We start from the raw sequence: 24,134 nt of genomic DNA on the forward strand, positions 1-24,134 counted from the left end.
CTCTCCCCCCAGCTCGGCGAAGCTGCGCACGTCAAGAGAAACCCAGCGAACTTCTAACAGCTCCACTGTAAAAATGAGTGCTGTACACATTTCTTCTGGTTGCGATCCCCTGGGCGGTTACACGCGAGCACAGCCAGAAGTAACACACACAGCACGTATTGTCTTATGAGCAATGTTGCCATACTGAAGTGTGCCAGTGCATATGATAACATCCTGGTGCATCAAGCTGCTGGTTACCTAAACCAGAGCTGGTTGGTACAAACAAGTACTATTATGGGAAATTATTTACGGAAAATGTCATGTCAGTAGTCCTAAGTGCCTGCCAATGAATTACCAGAATTCTTCTTGTGGTAAATACAGCTGCTGTATTTACAAGGATCCTGGCGAGTCTGACAGCCCTCTGTCAGTACAAGTGAATTGGCCATGTTGAGCTTCACAAAGCATGACATGTTTATTTACAGTGAAATACATTGTGTTGTGCAAACATCACAACTGCGGCGAGGAACAAAGGCACTCTAGTACAGACTGCTCTGCCTGTCCATGCATTGTCCATGCATTCACAAAAACAAGAAGAGATGCACAGCTTAAATATTGTAAGGCACTGCAGCATTCCACATTTGAGTTCTGAAAGCAACAAGTTTATGCACTTCATTTGGTGGCAAGAAATGAATTACATTATAAAATTATACATAAAAGGTGACGGTTGAAAAGAGTACTGTGGTTCTCCTGCTGCCACGTGTATATCAAAGAGTATCTGTACTGTAAGACTCAAGAACTCAAAATTTGAGCTTTTTCACATTTTTTGTGGCTTCACAAGTCAATATATTACCAATTTAAATCAAATGTCCGAGTACCTAGAGAATTCCTCCAAACCTCTCATAAATTCACCATGAACAAGTTGGGTGTAACCCGCCGTGGTTGCTCAGTGGCTATGGTGTTAGGCTGCTGAGCACGAGGTCGCGGGATCGAATCCCGGCCACGGCGGCCGCATTTCGATGGGGGCGAAATGCGAAAACACCCGTGTACTTAGATTTAGGTGCACGTTAAAGAACCCCAGGTGGTCGAAATTTCCGGAGTCCTCCACTACGGCGTGCCTCATAATCAGAAAGTGGTTTTGGCACGTAAAACCACATAATTTAATTTTAAGTTGGGTGTATCACTCACTGTGAAAGTGCTATAAACAAAAGTTCTAAGCTAGACCTTAGCACAATACTTTTCTGCATAAATCACATGGCAAAAATGTTTCATTACTGCCGATAGTCGTCACCAATTGACAAAAATAAAGCCAATGCAACACCATGCAGTGATATAAACTAAACCCTTTCAGTACACCTGTGATATAAATTTTCACAAATGTTTATTAAACCTTTCTCAAATTTTTAAATGTATGCCCCAAGCACACCTAGCAAATAAAAGTTAACTATGCAAATTGTATAAGGCAGGGACAAAGCGAACATGCCTCACTATGTAAGCTGTCTATAGAGTAAAACAGGTGGATGCAGGCATCACTATTTCTCAAAGTCTCATTATGTCCTTTTTACAATGAACTGTACTGGTTCTGTTTCTGTTTAAGTAGTTCATTATGGTCTGAAGGTGACGCAGGTGACCACAGAAATAAATGTCTTTGCACTTTTTATTTTTTCAATAAGTGCTTTTCTTATGAGATGCTCCCCAATATACCCATTTTGTACCTTATGCACGGGCAATGATGAGAGACACAGAGTAAAGATCAAAACTGTAAAAGTAGACACGTAAAAACAGTGACGCATCCCCCCATGAGTTGGTTAAAATGACGAGAAAAAAATAACTGCAAAAAAAAAGAACAATTATGTACAAAACTGCACACACAAAAAGAAAAAGTAATAGCAATAGCAGAGCCTTTCAAATGGCTAGTGCCACCGTGATCTACAGCTGACAAGGATTTGAACACTACTAAGAAACCGAACAGCACCAGAGAAAAAGAGCATAACCACATGGCAACAGCATTGGAGCGCGAAACATTATATAGTACTAGGTGGTACTGCTGAAGCTCTGTACACCAATGTTAGATGAGTACTGAAATACCCTGACGGCATTTGAACATGCAACAGCTTTGAAGTAGAGCCCGCATTAGAATGAGATGAACAAGACCGTCATTATTACCTTGGTGCTGTCCAAATTGTGACCAGTAGTACCTATATGTGTCTCAACATTATTGAAGGTAGGCCATCAAAAGAAACAAAATGAAATGAGCACAATCTCAACTGCGACAGGACTTTAAGTAGTTTACCAGTTCTTGTGCATGTTCTCAATCAATATTGCAAGGAACTACCAAGAACACACTGATAAATTAGGCACACAGAAGGGCCACAGATCAGGAAATAAACATTTTATATACTAATGACGCAATTTTCTGTCCCTAACAAGGACAGCACGAGCAGGCATATTTTTTCATGTGCAGCACGAAGGATCTCTCCTGTGCAAAACAAGGTATTGGGCAAGATTTATAGGCAAGTCTGGCAAGTTCATAAAGATTCACTTAGAACCTTGTGCACTAGACAACCATGTGCACTTTGAGATCTTTTCCCCTAGAGTTTTGCTGCAGTCTTCTGCAACAGGTAATTAACTTGTCACTAACATGAACAGAATGAGGCATTTGTTTGCAGGAAATGGCTATGACTGTCAGTACCAACCACTATAAGCTCAATATGCCTGCGTAGTCATGATGGTACTGCAAATTGTGAAGCAAAGCTTATGACAAAAGAGCAGCTGTTTGAATAAGGCAGAATGGGGCGTTATTTCAGGCAGAAGAGTACTTGTGATGGCAAGCAGAAATTTTTACTACCTAACACAGTCGCCTCAGTCAAAAAAGAAGAAAACAATAAGAAAACCAAGTCGGACTGAGCACACCATTTGTTACTAGAGGCCAATGTCATTTGAAGTGAAAACAGTCGCTTCTCTCATGGGCAATTTACCACTTAAATTTGAGTAGTTAGTAAGTCAAGACCACATTGCTCACCAAATGATACAGCTGGTGAAGGTGCGACTACTGAAAACTACTTCTTGCTAACTAGACTCTCGTAACTGAAGCTAGTTGGTTTCATAGGCGAGATGACATCGTGGATAGACAGTGTGCCACGGTCAAGAATGAGAACAACTGACAGCCCAACCTGTACAATGCATGTACGTCACTCTGTTACTCATGGCCTTTAATAAATGTACACAATCTAACTGCGTAGCACACTTCAAGATTTGAAAACTGATGCTAGTGTTAGTCCTGTGATGATGACCGAATAAATGAACCAGATGAAGCAAGATTCGTGCACCTTGCCAGCTATGAATGAACAGGAACACAACAGATGAAAGTGTTCCAGTAGCAAGTAAAGGAGCACCAGCTAAAGCGTAAATGCTACTGCAAACCATCATTCAAGGCACAGTTCGGCAAGTATAATGAAGTAGTAGCCTTAACACCAAGCTCACTTTTCTTTACAATAACAAATAATTGGTAAATACTATGCTTTTGCTGCATCGATTAAAAAACAACTGCAGAATGAAGATGACTACGGTAAGCAAGATGATGTCAGATCATGGCCTTTCAGTGATTACTTTCAAGTTAAAATAAAAATGTTAACAGCTTGAGCTACTCAAGAGTATCGTGTGCTTTCACTGAGCATGAGTGTAGTAACAATCTTTCTACCTTTGTTAAAAAGAACATCCAGCGCAAGCCAACAAGAGCCAAGTGGCAAGAAGTTTGGCCCCCATAAAAATGTCTTGCACAAGCACTATGGTGGCATATCTCTCCTGATGCAGCACCCTAAATGGCATAATAAAAACATGTCAATGAAGGTCAAGCAACTAGAAAACAAGGTTGACACCCAGGGCACGAATAACACTCACTTTGAGCAAAAACACAAGGAGCAAAAGAGGCACTGCCAGAGCTTTAACGCCAGTTTCTTGCAGCCACTGTGCGGTGCACGTTGCCTCTTGCACCAAAAATGTGTTCGTGACAGCACGGATGTGGCTGTTCTGTCAGACTCAACAATTGCGAACTTGTTGCAAATGGGCTAAGCCCATCACGAGCTGCCGCCAAATGTTCTTGCACTTGTGTTTCTGTCCCTGGCACTGGACACTTGAAAGTGTTGAAGCGTGATCCTTACGAGCCGATTTCTACATGCATTGAAGACACTAGATGTAGCCGTTCTCCCAGACTCAACAATTGCGAACTTGCTGCGAGTGGGCAAACCCCATCACGAGCCGCCGCCGATTGTTCTTGCACTTGTGTTTCCGTTGCTAGCACTGCCCACTTGGAGGTGTTGAAGCGTGAAGGCTGATCCTTAGGATCCTCAGGAGCTGGTTTCTAGATGCATTAAAAACGTTAACATCACTGGGTTGCCTCAGCACAGCTGGCTCCATTCTTTCTGCTTTGACTCTCGAAGCACACCTGCTGCCGACGGCCAGTTTCGTTCGTCGTGCGGCAACATGCACACACACACGCACACACACCATATTGTTTTCCAGGCACATTGTGGTCAGAGTCTGCCAGATGCTAATGACCACACAGCCAACTCTGCAGGCACTCCCGTGTGTCCGCACATGCTCAGCTGCAACACAACAATCCTCCAAGCTGCGTGGATGCTCACACGATTATTTCCCGCACAATGCGTCGGTTCCTAGAGTTTGGAGTGGAGTAACCAGATTCAAGGCTTTCATCGAAGGACAATGAGATCTGCGGGTTCTTGTCTTCGTCACCCATGGTGGCATAGGGATCTGGAAGTCCACTAACGTCATAGTAGGGGGAGTCTGAAAGGTGAAACCAAGAGGTAGGCGGCAATTAGAAGCAGCTTCCATAATCTTCGTCAGAACACAACCAGAAGTTTGTATACCTCTGTTTGTAGCAATTCTAGGCTGTATCAGCACCGCTCACTATTTTTATTCCAACAGATGCCCAATTCTTTCAAAAAAAAATATCTTTCAAAAGCCAGAATATGATTACTGAGCAGCGCAATCTTCTTTTAACAACATTTAAAAATCCCACAAAGATCTTTACCATAACTGTTATAGAATGTATCAGGGTTGACAGTGTACACATTGAATATATCATCTAGTCGAGAAAACCTTTTGACAACAATTAAGGATAACCATTTGTCATTAAAGGGGACAGCACTGCATCTAATAGGTGATAGATATCCACACTTTTATGCATATATATGTTTTCTGCAAAGGCAGGACAAAAGTTGGTAGCACTAGATTAGCTCTTAAATAGGAAAATATATTTTGGTACTACGCCATTAATTTCACACATGGCTATGAGAGGGATGGCTGAGAGAATCTGGACACTCACGCAAATGTTCCCTGTTCTTGAGATTCATGACGTCCTCGTTAAGGCCTTGGTAATCATCTGGGTAGTAGTAACCAGACGGCATGCGGGCATCATAGGGCTGGTATGATGCTTCCGGCGGAGTAGACATCTCTCCCTGGCCTCCCTTTACCCAGAGGTCGCCAGCACCATCACTGCCATTGCCACTGTGCACTCCATCCAGCATGTCCGCTGATCCGTAAAGCATACCTGCAACGCAAAAACATGCTTATTAGATGATAATGAATTTACTGCCACAACATGATCACAGAAGGGGAGGACATAAAGACATAACGAGCGCCTTAAGCACAAGGCTGCATAAAGCTGCAGTAGAGGGGCAAGACAGCGCGCAGCAGTAAAGAAGGAGACAGTACGATTTGGCGTCGGATACAACATTTGGGCAACTGATGCAGAGGCATTTTGTCATTCTGTAAAGCTGGATAGGATGCCCCATATATAACAAACTGGGCCTATTTTCGTCATTCAGCCTATCCAACAACTACACCGTCATTTGACCACAGTCAATGATGGCATGACTCGCGCTAGTTCGCTGTACCCACCCACGGCGTCATAAAAATTGGCTACAATTTGTTTCCGACGTGAAATAGTTACCATTTGAATAAAGGTATCTCAAAGTGCTCCTGTTCTGCAAAGCACCCAGTAATGAGCCACTAGCGAGATAGGGAGTTCCAATGCGAGGGCATTTCACAAGTGGACAGCACACACCGATCATCTCAGCGAGGCTGCTTGCTTCACTTGTATGTTAGCTCTTCGCATCGATAGCAGTGAGAAAACCACTCGTATTTAACTACGTGCAACATAAGTGTACAATATTTGATTGCGTTGGCAAAGATAAGCGCTCTTTGACGAGCTTGGGCTGGATTGAAAGGGCCGTCAGCTGCAGTGTTCGGTGAGCTAGGCCTACCAGACCTATCACTGGTTGTCAGTGGAACCGTCAGTGAACAGCGTGCCTTTGTGAAGTGTTTTTTGCTTATGCAATGATGCTTGTATTGACATTGTTTATGTAAAACGAAGCAGCATTGTGCAAAGTTGTTTGTTTTGCACTTCTTGATGAGGATATGAAGTCTTCCGAGCACGAATGCCACGAGGTTAGATCTGGGCTGAGCCTACGTGCTGCTAGTTCATTTGGACGCTCGTCCCATGTGTCTTGAATTGTCATGTGCCGCATGCTGGAGCATACAGAGCAGCATGTCGAATGTGGCACTCATTTTGATTGCTACAATTAGCATTACGAAAGCACTCCTTCTAAAATCCAAAAAAGTTGTCTTCTTTCAGACCTACTGGTTGCCTTGTTTATTAATGGCCCATGTGGGTTACAACAGCTCATACATTTGCTAATGCTAATCTTGCACTCACGAACCTCAGCTGCTAAAGGCTTGCGTTCCTGTAACACCAGGTTATGCTACAGATATCCCATCCCTCGGTTCTGCACTCCTATGCCAATTTCGACATCAAAACACACTAGTACACTGTGTCGGAAGGTACACAAATTACATGCCTTTTAAAATTTTTCACATTCAAAACAATGCATCAGGCAGCGTTTCAAGGCAACTGTCACTAGAATAGTATAGTATAGTATAGTATAGTATGGTATAGTATAATATAGTATAGTATTGTGTGGTAAACCCATGCTGTTGCACATGGCATGCAACTTAGAAGGTGCATGTATTATACATTTATGCTTAGGTACAGTAGCAAGATAACCATACACAGGCCAAGAATAGAATGTTGAGCAAATAGTGAGATATTCAGAAATCGCAAAAATTTCCAATTTCACAAGAATGATGAAATTGGTGAACCAGCAGCCTCAAAGCCGAACAAAGGTTCTGAACCAACTGCTACACTGCGAAGTGCAAGAATGTGATGGACGACTGGAAAGAACAAAAATGTGCAAGCTTTTGTGTGCTCTCTTACCATTGGATGTTATCTGGTTTCCGGCATGTCCATTGGCCATGTGTGGGGAGCTACCAATGCTGCCAGCATAGATGGTGTGCTTGCTCATGTCGTCGACGTTTGTGTCCAGCCCCTTGCCCACATCTTCATGATAATAAGGTCCACTGATAACCTTTGGTCTCGCACTGTAATGCACCAAGGACAACTAGTATGAACAAGAGCATCTCCCTGGCAACTACAATTAACTGTGACATAGGCAAAGCTTTTCAAATGACACCTGCTAGCTTGAGTGGCTTTTCATCCTATTTTGACAATTGCCCTAAGCAGTTAGGACTGATACGCTCACCAAAAGGCCAGCTGGGAGCCATTAGGAATGAGCTATAATCTATCTGCTAATAATAATAATAATAATAATAATAATAATAATAATAATTTATTTTTACATTGCCAACTACCCTGTTCCAGTGGCAAGGATGACAGTCTTTCAAAAATAAAAAGATAATTTAAAAAATGAAGGCCGTAGATCTGCATTAAAAACGAAAATAATACCTAATAAGCATATACAATAAGACTAAAATATGAAAATACAAGTTTATGCAAGGATATGACGCATACTTCACCAACTACGTAACATGCCAGTTTGACCGCTGATAAAATCATGCTCTAATTTGTAAATACAAAGCATTCTGTTATAGCCACCCATTAGATATGGATATCAAAATGAGGATGCCACACAATTTTGGGGAAATATTGCACAATCAAAGGTCATCAAAATGAGCTCATGCTGATGTTTACATCAGAATGGCATGTCAGAGTTCTGCAGAAGGCCAGGAAAAGCAATGATTTTAATATGTGTAAGGAAACATATCAAAGTACTACAACAAAATAACAAAGAGAACAAATGACAGTATTTTGCATAGCCATCCGAAAATTTTGGCAATTTTGGAACCACCATGTATATGAAAGCATGCAAAGTAAATAGCGAACTTACTTTTGGACTTCTGATTCATAATCCTTCTTGTTTACTGCAATGTAACAAAGGAAACCACATTAATGAACTGCAATGTACACAGTACAAACAAACTAAAAGGGACAAGAAGAATGATTACGAAGTACATACAGTAGACATATTGGCATAGCATAGGGTGCATTGTGGTAAACAATGTGGAGTGAATACTAGCTTGTCTACATGATGTAGGTGGAGATCCGCAAATACATGTATAAATCTAGAAGCAGCATTTACCCACATCAGAAGCTGGTCACTTTTCAAGTGTCTTAAAAAAAAAGTTCTGTAACAGCTATACAGCGAAATGTAATTTGCAGCATAGCTGTTACTTTTTGTTGTTTACTCCTAATCGTAATGAACGACCAATTCACTCTGATTCGCAAAATATACTATTTCGGTGCTTATCTCTATGGTACTGATTAACTATTAAAATTATGGGGTTTTACGTGCCAAAACCACTTTCTGATTATGAGGCATGCCGTAGTGGAGGACTCCAGGAATTTCGACCACCTGGGGATCTTTAACGTGCACCTAAATCTAAGTACATGGGTGTTTTCGCATTTCGCCTCCATAAAAATGCGGCCGCCATGGTCGGGATTCGATCCCGCAACCTCGTGCTCAGCAGTCCAACACCATAGCCAACTATGCCCAGCATGCTCTCAGCTAAGGCGGGTCATACCAGTGTTGCCTAAATCCACCTCCCTTTCCTCCTATCCACCAACGCACTGTATAAGATCAGAGATGCATCATTTACCACATCCTTCTAGCTTTCCTGTGTTGAAGATGTTCATAGTGTCAGGTAACTGGAGGCTTACTACAAGCAATTCTGCCATGAGGCATAAAATGGGCAATCTTGGACGAATGAAACAGAAATGGGGTGATTGAAGCCTGAATGCAAAAAAATGCGAGATGTCCACTGATCGATTTGCATATAAAGTTGTAATTATTCTCGCTCTGTGACGAACAGTAAATGGATATTTTGAAATTTTGATAAACCATAATTTTCTATTTTGTTGTTCTCACTTTACTTTTTTCAAGTTCCAAATGTCCATGATAATGCAGGTCTTTCCTGTAGAATAGAAACTATATCATTGTGAAAAGTTAATAGGCATGAGAACAGTCTTGTACAATATATTTCCAACAGACCCGGGGAATGTCTTTCGCTGTACTGCAGACCACTACTAACACTTCAGTGAGCAAATGGAGCAAACTTCGAGAAAGAGATATTAGGGTGGACATGTTGTGCCCCCCCCCCCTCCCTCCCTCCCTCCCTCCCTCCCTTTCTCCCTCCCTCCCCCCTCTCTCTCTCTCTCTCATGTAATACACATCATTGACTCACCTTTGCTGGCTTTTCTCTTCCAGCAGCAGCACACAAACACAACCACAAGGAGGAAGAACAGCCCTGCCGCCACAGCAACGATGATAACAACATTCATGGTCTTTATGGTCACAGGGGCGCCCACTGGATGTAGACTGCCCTCCGTAGTCATGGAGAACTCTGCAGGGGCATAAAAAAATGAATTTACAACAGGCACTTTGTTTTCATGTGGTTTAACCAAGTCAGTTCAGTCCACCATTCGTTATCAGCAACACATTTTGATCTAGAATGTACAAAAGTTTACAATAGTGTGGCCACCACAAGAATCTGGAATTGTTGCCTAACCTGGCCATACAACTTCTTGCTGTGCTTGATCTAAGCTGTTTCTCACCAACATTGGCATGTAACAAATATATGCTTATAACTAATTTTGAATATCTAATGAAGGCATTTGTGTGTCAGATATGACTTCACTATATAACGAAGTGCAGCAGCTGTTTCAAACAACATTTGTGGCTAAAGTTCGCAGGGGTGCGGCCACCGCGTAAGTGTAGCATTGCTGCCGCAGTCTAGCCATGCAACTCCTCAAGGAGAAGGTTTTGCTCTGCTTGCCACGCACACTAATGCAGTCTACGACTCTGAATTCCAGGTCGCAAAGCCAAGCTTTGTGGCAATTAAACTTTATTGCAAGCTCCCACTCACCGTCGAAAGGTTCGGCCAGACGCTCGTCTCCACACCATGAAGCATTGCTCTGAAGGCAGAGGAGCACACGGATGTCCACGAGGGCGGCGGCATTGGCAACTTCCAGAGAAATCTGGGGACGGTCTACTTCCACCTCAGCCAGAGGCATCCACTGCTCCTGGCCACGGGCGCGACCTTCTACCCTCGCCAAAAGCCGCTCTGTGTTCAGTTCTACGGTGAAGTACACACGGCCCGTCTCTTGATCGTATTGGGCAGAGAGTGGTCGCGGCATGTCTAAAAAAGTGGGGGAGCATTTGACATGATTAGCCCAAGCAGGGACAGAGAAAGAGACAGATCAAATGATTCAACTCAATATGACACACAACATAGTTTGAACAATGGGCCCCAGGTGCTTTGAATTGTAAAATATCCAAGGAAAGCTATTACTTGAGGGAAATAGAACAAGCCCAAAGAATTTCGATGGTAAGCTGAATTTCACTAACACGTCACGGAAACTAACTAATGAATATGGAAATGAACAGCGCCATGAACAAGAGGGCATCATATCGTGAATTTTTCTCAGCTTCAGCTTTTCTCTCACACAGTATCAAGGTAATGACCATGCATGAGGGCAGCTACATGTTCTATTCTTCTTTTAAACAAGAAACTGCATAAAAAGTAGTACAGTAGATTTCTGTTAATTCGACACCGGTTAATTCAATTTCTTGAGTAATTCGATCCCGGCCGGCGCACATGCATTTCTATGAGCCCAAACTTTCGTTATTTCTATGCTAAAATTAACTTTTGCTGGATAATTGGAGCTTGACCAGTCAGCACGCATGCGCCTGACCCATATGGTGACCCGGATAGCGACCCCTCTAGTAGCAGCATCCGTTTCAGTGGAGCTTAGAGGGCAGTGAATGCTTTGAACACACTTCATCGCTTGTCAATACGCCTGTTTTCAGAAGATTTTCGAGGAAGAGTTTTCCCTAGCAAAATTTTCGAGCAATAACTGTAGCTCACAATATTTGATTACGGCATTTACCTGATTTTAACATGTTCACTTCTTTTCTTCTTGTTTTCAAAGAAAATTGGGCTGAAAATTGACTGAGGTGCAATCGGTCAAGAATTGAAAACCGCCTTCGCAACGTTCGTATGCTTGACCGCATAATATAAACGTAGTGCGGCGAAGCTAACTTTAAAAACAATGTGGCGAAGTTTACTTTTAAGAATCGGCCGCCATTGTGCAACAATATTTCTTGATAAAAATTGTGTGCACGTTAGGTTTATACTTTGTTTAGGAGCTTTAATGTCATTTCTGCATTAAGGTTCTACTTTGGACACATGAAAAGTAGGCGCGCGTTTGATTCGGGGGCGTGTTGAACAGCTACTGCCAAATGAATCAGTGGTGTGTTCTGGCAGTTTTTCTGCTTCTTGCTCAATTCGACCCGTTGGATAATTCGATAAATTTCGCCAGTCCCATCCGAGTCGAATTAATGGAAATCGACTGTAGTGGGTAAGGCGAAGCTAAAGTGCCTAGTTATAACTCAGTCTTGTCAGTCTACCCTCAGATTTCAGATTGTACAAGCTAAACATAGCAACAAGACATAAGTTCACATGAGCTTGCGCAAGTATAACTTGTCTATTTAATAAGTTTCAGCGAAGATACATCTGCAATAAAACACTCATTAAACTAACATACAAAACATAAATAGTACAAACTATCTAGTCAGTGAATGACCTTGCAATGTGCAAGTACAGTGAGAGATGACAAAGGCCTGCGATACTTACCCTTGAGGTTAACCTTTGTTTGCACTGTAATCTCTTCAGAGTACGAGCTGAATCCCCTTGCATTAACCGCCACAACCTTCATTACATACTCGGACTTCGGCTCCAAACCTGCAAGACATAACACCATTACCAAATCTGAAAAATTTACAGCATATATGGAAGATTTGAAGTGTAGAACAACATAGGTATTGTTATTGTAAGAGAGACCCAATACTGGGAAGAAATATGGCAAACGTGCAAAATTAGACATGGATAATTTATAACTCCAACTGGATATCCAGGTAAATCTTAAAATTTAAGTCAGCCAGCTATGTTCTATAACGCACAGCAAGACTGCTTCATTCAAACAACATTTTCTGTTTATTCAAACCTGGTGCCTCCTTAGGCAAAAAAGCACTCAAGTGATATTGAATCCACAGCCAAAGAAGTCCAATGTAAAGACATTCACAAGGAAATGAAGAATAGAACTATGGCTCAAATAGAAGATTTCATACTGTAATCTTGTGTACTGACTGGGAAATCATCTAGGGACCAATATAATAGGTTGTGCTGACTTCGGAATGACACATTTGTTTGAAAATATTTTTTGTTAGCTTTACGCATGTACACCCAAGGTGACACCTGAACTTCTGTAGAAGGAAGTTAAAAGGTACTTCACTTGTAAATTTGGCTTGACATTATAAATTATTGCACTGCTCTGGATCTAATTTCCTTCAGTTTTCTACCTCTCAAACTTGAGATAGTCCAAGCGAAAATTTGTGTCCCCAAGGGGTTTGAAATATTATTATAAAGTTAACTATACAAGTGTGAAACTTATTATGTAAGTGGCCCAAAGCTTCCTCACCAGTTATAGTACAAGGGTTGTGAGATCGGCAGGACTCGTTCTTTGTCTGTCCACTGGCAACATTGGAGTAAGTGACAACAAATTCTGTGTTGCTGAAACCTCCGTTGAATCCTTCTGTCCATTGCAATGTGACCTTGTCAGAGTCACTGCTTACAGCCACAAGACGTCCCGGTTGGTCAGGTGCACCTGCAACAGGCAGAATACACACACCATGTCAGAACAAGAGCTATCTGTACACACTGTGTAAATGATCATGATGCAATCTTTGACACTAAACCAAAGAGAAATTCAGGGACAAGTAAGTGAAAAATAGCATTCCACTGTGAAGTACATTATGTTTGTGAGAATACAAATTTTCGTTTACTGAATAGTACAGTCGAACACACTTATAACAATATTCGAGTGCCATGAAAATTCCATTGTTATAACTGATAATTGTTATATCCGGGTTGCATGAAAAAATCAAAATAGGGGGATTGCAGAATTGATATGATAAAACTATATAGGCAGGGAGGACAATGCCCCTCCCCACCACGTTCCTCCGCCTGGCTGCTGATTGTGTTCACTCATTTAACTGCTTCCTGGGCACTCCGATTGCGTGCAACATGCCGCGGCTGTCGGTGTTAAAGAATGACACTGCTATAACAAATGCAAAGAGGTGTCACGGGTGGCAAGCGATATGCAAGCACTGCCGAGGCATCATTTTGGTGGCCCCAAAAGAGTCCTTTTAAAAATTGCGAGAAGACTGCTGCGGCAGCCTGTCAGCTTGAGAAATCCAGAAGAAATGCTGAGGAGAGATTGCCACAAGCATCTCGCCACGTACTTCTCATTGGCTTGCACGAGAAAAGCCTATGTCCGTCAGCCATGCATGCTTTACGGGAAGCTTGCCGACATCCTTTTCCAAGGCATCCAAGCACTCCACGTAGTGCAGCGGAAGGTTCCTCACAAAAATGAAGCCCCGGAGGAATTGAATGATGCCAGGCCTCCTGTGAGGACAACGTTGAGGCAGCCTACCCTACTGCGTCATTGCTGCCGTCGTCGCCATCACTATCCAATGCAAACACGTTTGCGATGATCGTCTCATCGGTTAGAAGCACTTAGCTTCTACATTTATAGCCGTGTGCTTTCTTTTCACCGGCAATGGCATGCCCTGACGATGATCAGCGAGCGGATCAGCCATCTTCCGCTTCAACAGTGAGTCAAGCGAAGTTGAGAAACGGGGGAGGGCCAGGAAGGACTTTGATACAACCAACAAAAACTAATGCGAGCGATTAAGCTGTTCGCAGAACTGCACTGAATGAGGAACCAGCGAGCAACATGCGAGCAATCTGCTTGCAGCGCAGTTGGCGCGGTCAATTTGTGTTTCGGAGCATGTGGCGGCACAGAGCTATTGGCGCAGCCCATTCATGTTCAGAGGGGTGGAAGGGCGACAGGAGAGAGTCACACCGAGATGACTGGAAAATGAGCGTGCAGTGGATGTTGGAGCAGTGGCTCATCATGCAGCGGCTCGAATTTCTCATTTTCTTATTTGTTTTCAAGGATTTCACATTTCACTACCTTTCGGCTCGGACACCCAGCAGCCAGACTTCATCGTTATAACCGATAATGGGTCATCAGGGCATTGTAGTAAACGGGTTTCTTCACCATGGAAAACATACAAAAGTCGACGGTGCGGCAGTTTCTCATTGTTATAACCGATATATTGTTAAAACCGGTATCATTAAAAGTGGGTTCGACTGTAGCACAAATCACGAGATTAGTTAAAGTAGTCTTTGTTTGTAAATGATGCATATGATGCACATGCAAAAGTGCCTATTTCAGCAAAAGCTAGGACAAAGTTTACCATATTTAAATAGTAACAGATAGTGACTGCCTCAATAAGTTGTCAGCCACAAGCCCTGAGGCAGACCAGAAAGGAGTGATGTGTGGTTTGGAAGGCATGGTTTAGCCTCCCGGGTTGCGAAGTACATTCCTCACATAATCGCACATCTTTGTACACAAGAAACGAAACAGCGTAATGCACATATTCGAACTTTTGGGATGCAATGAGCTCATCGAGTTTGCCAAATGCCACAATCTACTCACTCTTCTTCACGAGCTTGAGTATTGTCCGTTGAACATCCCCGACCTGGTTCCAGGCACGGCAGGTGTAGTCGCCATAGTCACTCTCCTTGACGTCTGCCACTGACAAGGCACCAGTGTAGAGGTCATCCCCATCATCAGTCACATTAGTGGCATAGTTGGCGTAGCGTTCAAGAATGCGACCCTTGAAGACCCATTCAAAAGTTGGCTCGGGGTAGGCCTGCATCTGGCAACGCAGCACAGCCATGTCGCCAGGGTCGAAGGCCACTCGATTGTAGGTGTGCCTCACTTGAGGAGGGTCTGTGGGAAACACAATCCGCGAGTTTTTCATGCACAATGGTAAAAAAATGCTTTCTGTTATTTTAGGATAATGCCTCTGCTTTATAAGTCCCTTGCCCAAAAAGCCCTGGTGAAGCAGTCACACAGAACAAAGCCCAGATTTGTCAACTATGCAGAACTTTGAAGCATTCATGCAGCTGCTGTTTTATATCTCAGACACCACCCACATGTAACACGCAGTTTCATGAAACCTTGTATGAGCACAAATGCATGCATATTCTATCAAGCTCAATGGCATCAAAACAGCTATCACCTTGACATAGAAAACACAGGGTGCACATTCTGAGGACTGATTAAATATGTTGCACACAGATATTTTGAGTACCCAACATATGTATGTAGCATAAGAGTTAACCATGTTATAAGCGAGACCAACAAGAACTGCATTATTGCACTGATCATGTGGGCTGGCCGTTGATGCTAATTACACATGACCACTAACACAGAACACCACTAGTCGAGAGAAAAACTCACGTTCAATCCTAAGCATCATCTCCGATTTGGCAGCGCCACCAAAGCCATTGTCGAATAGGCAGGCATATCTTCCTCTATCTTCGGGGGTGAGAGGCCGCTGAAATGTCAGCGTGCTTTGAACTGAGAAGACCTCGTTGTCCTCAATGTTCTCAATAGTCTTGATTTCAAAGCCAGACTCGGGGTTCATATGTAGTTCCTTGTCTCGGTGAGTCCAGTGAACTTGTGGCTTGGGCTTTCCACGGGCACGACAAGTAACTGACTGGCTCTGGTCGCCCGCTTTGCGGATGATTTGAGGCCTCAGAGGCACCACGATAGTAGCCGCCTCTGCAAATTTTCAAAAGAGAGGAAAAAAGTGAGTTCGCATACTGTCCGGTTCATCAAAGCCAAATGAAATTTAAAGATGCCTCTAATCAGTGATGCCAATTTAGTACTTCAATGACAGCCATCATAGCAACCAGAATTTCGAGACAATATGAAACAACGAACAATCTTCAAAACTGTTGCTGTTACGCACTTCCACAATAATGTGCTAGCTTGAAACTTGGCAGTGATGAGGTTAATAGAAAGACACCTTACATATCATAAAATGCACTAGATCTAGAAGCCTGTATATCTTCTGATTTTGAAAAGGCCGGCCAGTTTGGGGGGAAAAAAAAGCAGCCCACATCCATGCCTACCCAGCTAGCTGGAAGAGCTGAAATACAGCCTGAAGAAAGAAGAAAGACATGAAAAGTAGTTCTCACCATTGACTGCCAGGTAGACTGATGCAATGGATCCCTTTCCCAGTCCGTTGTGTGGCTGGCAGAAATACCGTCCCTCATGGCTGCTGTGCACCGAGAGGAAGCTGTGGTTGGACCGGTGGCCAAGGTCAATGTGCTCCTGACCCTCACGCCACCAGCGGTACTCGGGACGTGGCCAGCCAGGGGGACGGGCACCACACGTCAGCACAAAAGGGCGGCCGGCCACAGCCGTGGGGCCTTGAGGAGTGATCTCTGCCTCTCCAGGTTTATCTGATAGGGTAAACAATACAGCGCATTTGAGTGATTCGTTTTTGTCTTTGACTTGAACAGACAAAAAGCGGAGTGATCTGGAAATGGTGCAGCTTGTTAAAATTTTGTAGGCTAGTTTCAAATTGATGCCATATGGAGATTGGGATGTTAAGGTTACCTAAAAGGGGGATAAAATTGCAACACTTCTGAACATTAGTGCACTTCATCACTTGTGTTGACAACTGCATTCTACTGTCCAGTAGCAATGTAGTATATCTGTGAGATGCAAATTAAGCTTGCCCCCAACTTGTGCCTGAAAGAAACTGCTTTCTAGGAAGCAAAGCATATAGCATATTAATATTGGACATCACTGCTGATCTTCCAAATGTTCAGCAATATAATTTTTTTTATTATTTACGGCTTAAATTTGAAATGTCAACCAGACAATTTGAGAAATAAGAAAGAGTGATTTAAAATATTTTCTCTTCATCATATTACGTGTCAGAACGAGAACTGCATTCCTGATTTCAAAATTTACAAATCTGTTGTTAGCTTCCACTTACGTCGCACATGCAACACAACCGAGTCGTTGCCGACCACCTCCGTATGGATGGCAGTTGCGGAGGGTCGCATGATGACTGTGGCCTGGCATATGTAGGTGCCGGCATCCTCAGCAGTGACACGGTCCAAGCGTAGTGTGTCCCCCTGGAGGGTGAACTGACCATCTCCTTGCTTGGTCCACAAGATGGAGTGTGGCTCGGGGTTGGAGGCAACATTACACTTGATGGCCACATTTTCTCCTTGTGCAGCTTCCTGCTCCGGTAGCACATTCACACGGGGTCCATCTGTGGCAATAAAGGAAAGATGCAGTGTATCAGAGGCGTGTCATACAACAAGATAATGGAATACAGAAGTGCATAAAGTATGACAAATTCCAGTAAAAAAAGAATTGTACACTCCTATTCGTTTGAACAACTGACTGTAATGAACTTCAGCACTACTAGGTCCGACTAAATCAAAGAAGTCAAATACAAGCAACAGTCCCAATAGTCACACTTCTTCTCATTGTATACAAAGGCTCCACACTTTTGCTGAAGTTCGACACTTTCATGAATAATGTATCGGCTCCTAAATTAACATCCGTAAATACTGGACGAAGATGACACGAAGTCTGCGCAATAAATAGATATTACTCGAAGGTCATAAAGACGTATCCAAACAACCCACATAAGAAAATAGACTAAAATGATACAAAGAGGAATCAGGTGTACTTAAAATGCATTTATGGTGCCAGATGCAGCAGACAAGGTAGCTAGCAGATGAATCAGCAGAAAAATTTTCAATTATGATTATCTTGCTCCTGTCATTTATTTCTTCATCACAACAAATGTCTGAAACTGACTATACAAAAGTAACCGCAGTGATACAAAGTACAGCATCTTTATTCACAACCTAGTGCAAGTAGTTTTCCATCTAGTAGTTTTCTATTATTATTATTATTATTATTATTATTATTATTATTATTATTATTATTATTATTATTATTATCTATAAGAAATTTCATCTGTGCCCATGTTGATGTATAAACATGCTGAAAAAGCGGCACAAATACTCACACAGCACACTAAGATGCAGCTCTGCTTGTGAAGGTTGCAGGATTCCATTGTCAGCAACACAGGCATAGTCACCACTGTCTTCAGGAGTCACAGATGGAATTGTGTGGTTGTACGTATTTGACAGCAGCTGGCCTCGCTTCATCCACCGCACAGACCGCACCGGAGGATTGGCCAGCACAGAGCAGGTCAACATGGCATCAGAGCCCACCATGACATTCAGCGGGTTGTAGGGGCCGACCGTGATCTTGGGTGCATCTGTGCAAAAGAAGACACAATTTTTATTATAGTAACAGACAAATGCGTAAAGGCACCTAACAAGTACTATAGATTCAAGTGAACGTGCATGAACTAAATAAAGTCTGACCTGCTAATTACTTCCTGTGTTGCAGTGTCATTTGATTTACTAGGGGTAATCATTCCAACTCTCTGTTAAATCATTGTTCCAAACATCATACATAAGAATATCCTGTGCTTGGTGATCTGCATGTAGCACATGGTTCAGTCATGCAAGTGTGTGCATACAGTTAACAGCTTGAATAACTCAAAAACAAACTTGATTAAACTTAACAACGCACACTGCTTTCTTTAAAATGGAACAGCCTGACTTGTAAACCACGTTTTTAAGTGTTCATGGACTCAGTATAGTGGGCCCACTCTGCTTGTGCCTAAGTGCAGCAAGCCGACCCGCTCTGCGAGTACGCAAAATGGACTCAAAAAGTAGTCGACTAATGGACAAGCACTTTACTCTTACAAAGGGAGCTTTCAGGATGCTCTCAGAGTTAGCGCCTCAACTGGCGGGGCATTTCTTGTATGCATGCAGTCCCCCCTCCCACCAAACAAGAGAGAGAGAGAGAGACTTTCATGCAGAGTAGCCAGCGCCCAGCGACTCACAGTGGACGCGGATGGCGGTGCGCGCCTCGTACGCGCTTCCCTGCGGCATGGCGCGGTTGGTGACGCGGCAGCGGAACTCGGCGCCGTCGTCCTCGCGTCCGGGCGTCAGCGTCAGCACCGCGGCCGTCGGCCGGTCCCGGGCGCCGCCCCGGGTCAGCGCCGACGCCAGCCGCTCGTCGCCGCGGAACCACTCGACGTCGGGGTCTGGGCTGCCGCCCTCGCTGGCGCACGTCAGCGCCAGGGGCTCGGCCTCGCGCGCCGTCGGGCTCGACGGCGTGATGCGCGGCTCCCCCGGCGCGATGAGCACGGTCACCTCGTACGCGGCGTTGTGCACGTCGGCACCGCTGCCGCCTTCCTTGAGCTTGCACTCGAAGTGGCCATTGTCCTTGTCGTACTGGGCGCGCGAGATGAGCAGGTCGTAGCGTCCCTCGGCCGGGTAGTACTCGACGCTGTAATGCGAGTCCAGCGCGCTACCGCTGATGGCCGCGTTGTCCTTGCCGTGCCGGTTGGTGCGGAACCAATAGTAGAGCAGGTTGCGGCTCGCCAGCGCCGGGTTGAAGTGGCACGAGAGCCTCAGGCTCTCGCCCTCGACGACATCCCGCCCTTCGGGCTCCAGGGGCGTGCTCCTGCTCGACCGCGCCGCCAGCAGCACGGCCAGGACTGCGAAAGAGACAGAACATACAAGCGGTGAGGCTAGATGCAAACGTGATGTACTACACAATGTGGCACGCACTTCGCGCAACAGCGGAGTTTCCCATATTTACCCAGCCGAGCTTAAGAGAGCTTTTGTGAGAAAATGATGCACGGAACGTCAATGCATTTCGCCTCGAGCCCGTGCGAAGCTTGAGCTGAAGCTTGAGCTCTCGCTCCCTGTTCCTCGATGAATTGGTAAGAACGTTGGACAGCCACAGCGTGAAATCGAAGGCTTGCCCGTGGTTCAGATTACAAAATAGTGCCAGACTGGTTGCATATCACAAGAGAAGCTTGTTGACGGTATATGACACGCCCTGCTGGCATTTGCATATTCAAACTCGCCCCAGGAAATAGATGAACAGAAAATAAAGGCAGAGAGGGCAGCATAATGGCGCAGTTAAGTATGGTGTCACCTTGATTGCCAGCTTGGCTATAATAAAAAAAAAAAACGCTCTCCTGTATAAACACTTGTGCACTCGGCAGGCCCGGTGGGTGGTCCTGCTTTCGCGGGTCACTGACGCCGCGAACTGAACAAGGCACCAGCCTGAGACGACAAGCGGACCTGCTTCGCAAGACACCTCGACGAGTTCATGCCGTACCGACACCAATCCCGGCGTACGCCTTTTCAATCAGAAGACGTGTCAAAACTCAATTCCCGGTCGCTACTCGGGCGCGCACAGAGACGGAGAAGACAAAAGCGGCACGCTTCGCATTAAATGGCGGGAACGGCAGAAACGAGCGAAAATAAGACAAAAAAACGCGTCCGCGCGCGATGAGGGATGCACCTGCCAGCGACGCCGATCAACACCCTCGAGCCGAGCATTTAATTTCGCCCCAAGGGCAGGAGAGGAGGAAGGAATCGCAGCCGGGCCGGTAGGCATTGTTTTAGGCAACGGCTGTGCCCCTGGAGGTGGGGAGGGGGCGAGAGAAGCACCTTCACTACCTCTGAGACCACAGCAGCCAAGATCGGGGGGGGGGGGGCAACGCGCTTCATCAAGGTCGCTCCTGGAAGCCCGAAGCACTCCGAGGGCGGGGGTCCGAGAAAGCCCGCGCTCGTGAGGTGGGGAAAAAGTAATCACGGTGGAACACGGCGGGATCCGCCCGTTCCACCACCACCACCGGGGGAGCGCGCGCATCGGGGGAGCGACGACGTTTCTTCGACTAGTCTAGAGCGCGCCCGCAGCCAGCTGCTGCCGCCTCAAGATCGGTGGTGCCTGTCTGTCCCCTCTCCCCTCAACTTCAGCGGCGGGGTAGATCGCGGGGCATGTGCGCGGGGGGTTAGGCCGGGGCAGGGTAGGCCGAGGCCTCCTCCCGACGCTGACTACCCCCACCACCACCACTAAATTCTGCCAGCTTTCTTGCGCGCAGGTCGCCCTCTAATGACACACGCTCCGGGAAAGAAGCACGAGATTGAAGCCCGTGCATGCGAGGTGCGGTGATGTCGGGGGGGAGGGGAGGCGGCGCAATCCATTTGGATGAGAGGGGGCAATGCAAGGGCAAGGCCGGACGGCCGTCGTTAGAGGAGAAGGAGCGCTGCTGCCATCGTCTCGAATGAGACGTCTCTATCAGCGAGGTCCTCCAACATCTGCCCCAGAGAAGGACGCCCCCTCCTGAACGCACCTCCACCACGGAGTGCCAATTTCGGGGGCACGCAGCGGCGCTTCTGCTTGTTCCCCTGCTTCTCTTTCCTTGCCCGGAGTTGCCCCCCTGTTTGCTATTATTATTGTTTCTTGCCATATTTCTGACATTCATGCCATCAATGTCGAGGGCACACGCGTCGCAGCCACAGGCGACGTTCCAGAGGGGAACAGGATAGCATGCTCTTTGACATTTATTTAGTTCATTCTATATACCTCAGCTCTTATACAGGATAGCAAATTTAGGAACTCGTGCAGGGAGCCAGGTATGTACGGACAATTATATGTTGCGCATAAGAACTAATTGATCAGTTGAGTACCAACAAGACCAATTCTCTGGTCTTTGCGCCCGCGGTGTCCAGCCTACAGCCGCGCTCTCTTATTATATCTACACACTGTAGCTATAGCAAACGTTCGGAAAACAGGCTAATTGGTTTTTCTCTGACATTCGTTACAAGACGTCTTGAAGCTGGAGCTCCTGTTAACTGCTGGCGGTAACGAGCACTCATATTACGAAAGGCGAAAATATTCCCGCTCTAAATTGTTCAGGAAAGACAACGGCATGGCCACTCTGTACGTTGCCAATCACTGCGTTTACGCGCTGAATGCGGCTTCCAGCGAAGCGCAGTGGCGGACAGGCGTACTCTGCAGAACGTATAAACAGCTGTGCTCTAACATACGATATAAGCCTATTATTCCTGCTATAACGTCGCGTGTTGTCGTGTCGTGTTGCGAAGTCGCGCAACGTTATGATGCAGAAAGTTTGCGGTGCCACACATTATACACAAGCCCTTGTTCACTCAAGTAGAGTCATGTTTCCGCCATGACCCCAGCTACATTGGAAACACCTTTAAAAGATAAACTGACGAATTTACTCGTTTACATTAGGCTTCGAAATGCCCTACAGGAGGCTTTTCGAAAATAAGTCAGACAGAGCATCATGTAGGCGCGAACCAGTCATGGATTACTTTCTTTGAGCAGGACCCCTGCAAGCAATCACACCTCACGCCCTCTGTAGGCATCGAAAATGAATCGGTACGAGATGCCTAGCGTTTAATAAAAAGATGCGCGCAGCGGCAACTTCTCTCGACAGACTGGCGCTTTTACTCTTTTACTGCTCCTGAAGCTCGCGCCCAACGCCGTGTCTACATGTCCGCTATATTAAATGTTATCTTTGTACACCCTTGACAGATATACATCAAATCATGCACAGGTACCGGTCGAACAAGCCAGAAACAGAGGTATTCACCGTTTCCAAAAACGCCGCCCTGTTTATTTCTTTCAGCTCTAGTTGACGGGGAAATTCATGAAAGGAAAGGACGTCATTGTAGAGGGATTACTCACTCTCCTATAAACACTGGCCGCTTCACCTAGCCGGGATCGGAGTGGGCCATTATGCATTTCGAAATTAGGAATACGTATTCTGCAGTCATTCGAACGCTGTTGCATTCCAGCCGATTCCAAGACACTGTCTTCTGCTCCTTCCGCAAGTATAGACGTTATTCAACACGGGCTAAGAGAAAAACTTAAAAGCTCCGCTTATGATTATTGCGCTTTCGTTGCCACGAACTTCCGAACTACACACACAGACAATGGTTACGCGCACCCCATGCAAAGCGTACATTATGTACACAGCCTATAAGACCGCACCACTGTGTAGTCTTATAGGCTTTAATAAACCAGCGCAGGAGGCGACTAGACACAAGAAGCAGACAAGTGTCCATTACATGGTAAATCAGTTGGTACAGCGGACGCCCCGGAAAGTACTATAGATCCACGGTTCGAGCCCCGGACAGGAAGCAATTTTTCGTCAACTGCGAAGCTTTCTTTCTGAGGAAGCCCCATGGCTTGCTTCCCTTTGAGGATTCGTGCTACTCTCGTGGTGATTTTTAAGTATTCACTGCGTTTGTCCATGTATCGCACCGCATTTATTTATTTATTTATTTATTTATTTATTTCATTGTCGTATTTTGCCATACCGTATGTTTACCCTACGGAAACACCGCTGAACCAGCACTGGTATCGGCGTCAGTACCACGAACACTGTTGGCATACGAGTGCAGGCTACGGCCAGCAGACGGCATTGCCTTCCCGAACGTTCAGGAGCCCCTCGCGGTCGCCACCTCGCGCAATCGCGGCCCTCCCTGTCGCGCTGCATCGGCGTCAGCTTCTTCTTCCTCTATCGGCCTGTGCAGCAGCCAGCCAGCCAGCAAGCCAGCCAGCCAGCCTCCCTCCCGTGTCCCCATTGCGCATGCAGAGCACGGCGGCGTCCCTCGTTCGCCTGCTCGCGCCCGGTCGCTCGCGCGCGCGCACTGCTGCTGCAGTGACGCGCTACGCCGCCCGCGGAAAGGAGAAGAGAACCGGAAAATGGAACCCGTCGGACAGGTGCCCCGGCGAGGTCGACCGCGCGCCTCGGGGCTGACGGCGCCCCCTTCGGCTTGCTCCTAGCGCGAGGCACACCTCCTACCTACCTGCCGGGGCTGCTCAGCACGTGCTGCTGCTGCTGCTACTTCACAGACACAAA

General features: G+C 45.6%; 1 protein-coding gene across 1 annotated transcript in view; it reads right to left on the minus strand.

Moving 5' to 3' along the window:
- Nucleotides 1-426: 426 nt before the first annotated feature.
- Nucleotides 427-24,134, minus strand: part of LOC126532277 (cell adhesion molecule DSCAML1-like) — a 148,968-nt gene continuing 125,260 nt past the window's right edge. Inside the window, exons 2-15 of the mRNA XM_050179940.3 lie at nt 19,281-19,940; nt 18,390-18,644; nt 17,337-17,618; nt 16,528-16,794; nt 15,785-16,108; nt 14,975-15,271; nt 12,890-13,075; nt 12,046-12,153; nt 10,276-10,548; nt 9,595-9,753; nt 8,241-8,274; nt 7,271-7,434; nt 5,321-5,545; nt 427-4,779 (exon numbers count right to left, since the gene is read on the minus strand). Of these exons, the coding sequence (XP_050035897.1) occupies nt 4,616-4,779; nt 5,321-5,545; nt 7,271-7,434; nt 8,241-8,274; nt 9,595-9,753; nt 10,276-10,548; nt 12,046-12,153; nt 12,890-13,075; nt 14,975-15,271; nt 15,785-16,108; nt 16,528-16,794; nt 17,337-17,618; nt 18,390-18,644; nt 19,281-19,940 (3,398 nt within the window). The 3' untranslated portion in view covers nt 427-4,615. The remainder of the gene's footprint in view (nt 4,780-5,320; nt 5,546-7,270; nt 7,435-8,240; nt 8,275-9,594; nt 9,754-10,275; nt 10,549-12,045; nt 12,154-12,889; nt 13,076-14,974; nt 15,272-15,784; nt 16,109-16,527; nt 16,795-17,336; nt 17,619-18,389; nt 18,645-19,280; nt 19,941-24,134) is intronic.

The sequence above is a fragment of the Dermacentor andersoni genome, chromosome 5 (assembly GCF_023375885.2).
Source record: "Dermacentor andersoni chromosome 5, qqDerAnde1_hic_scaffold, whole genome shotgun sequence".
Taxonomy (NCBI): Eukaryota; Metazoa; Arthropoda; class Arachnida; order Ixodida; family Ixodidae; genus Dermacentor; species Dermacentor andersoni.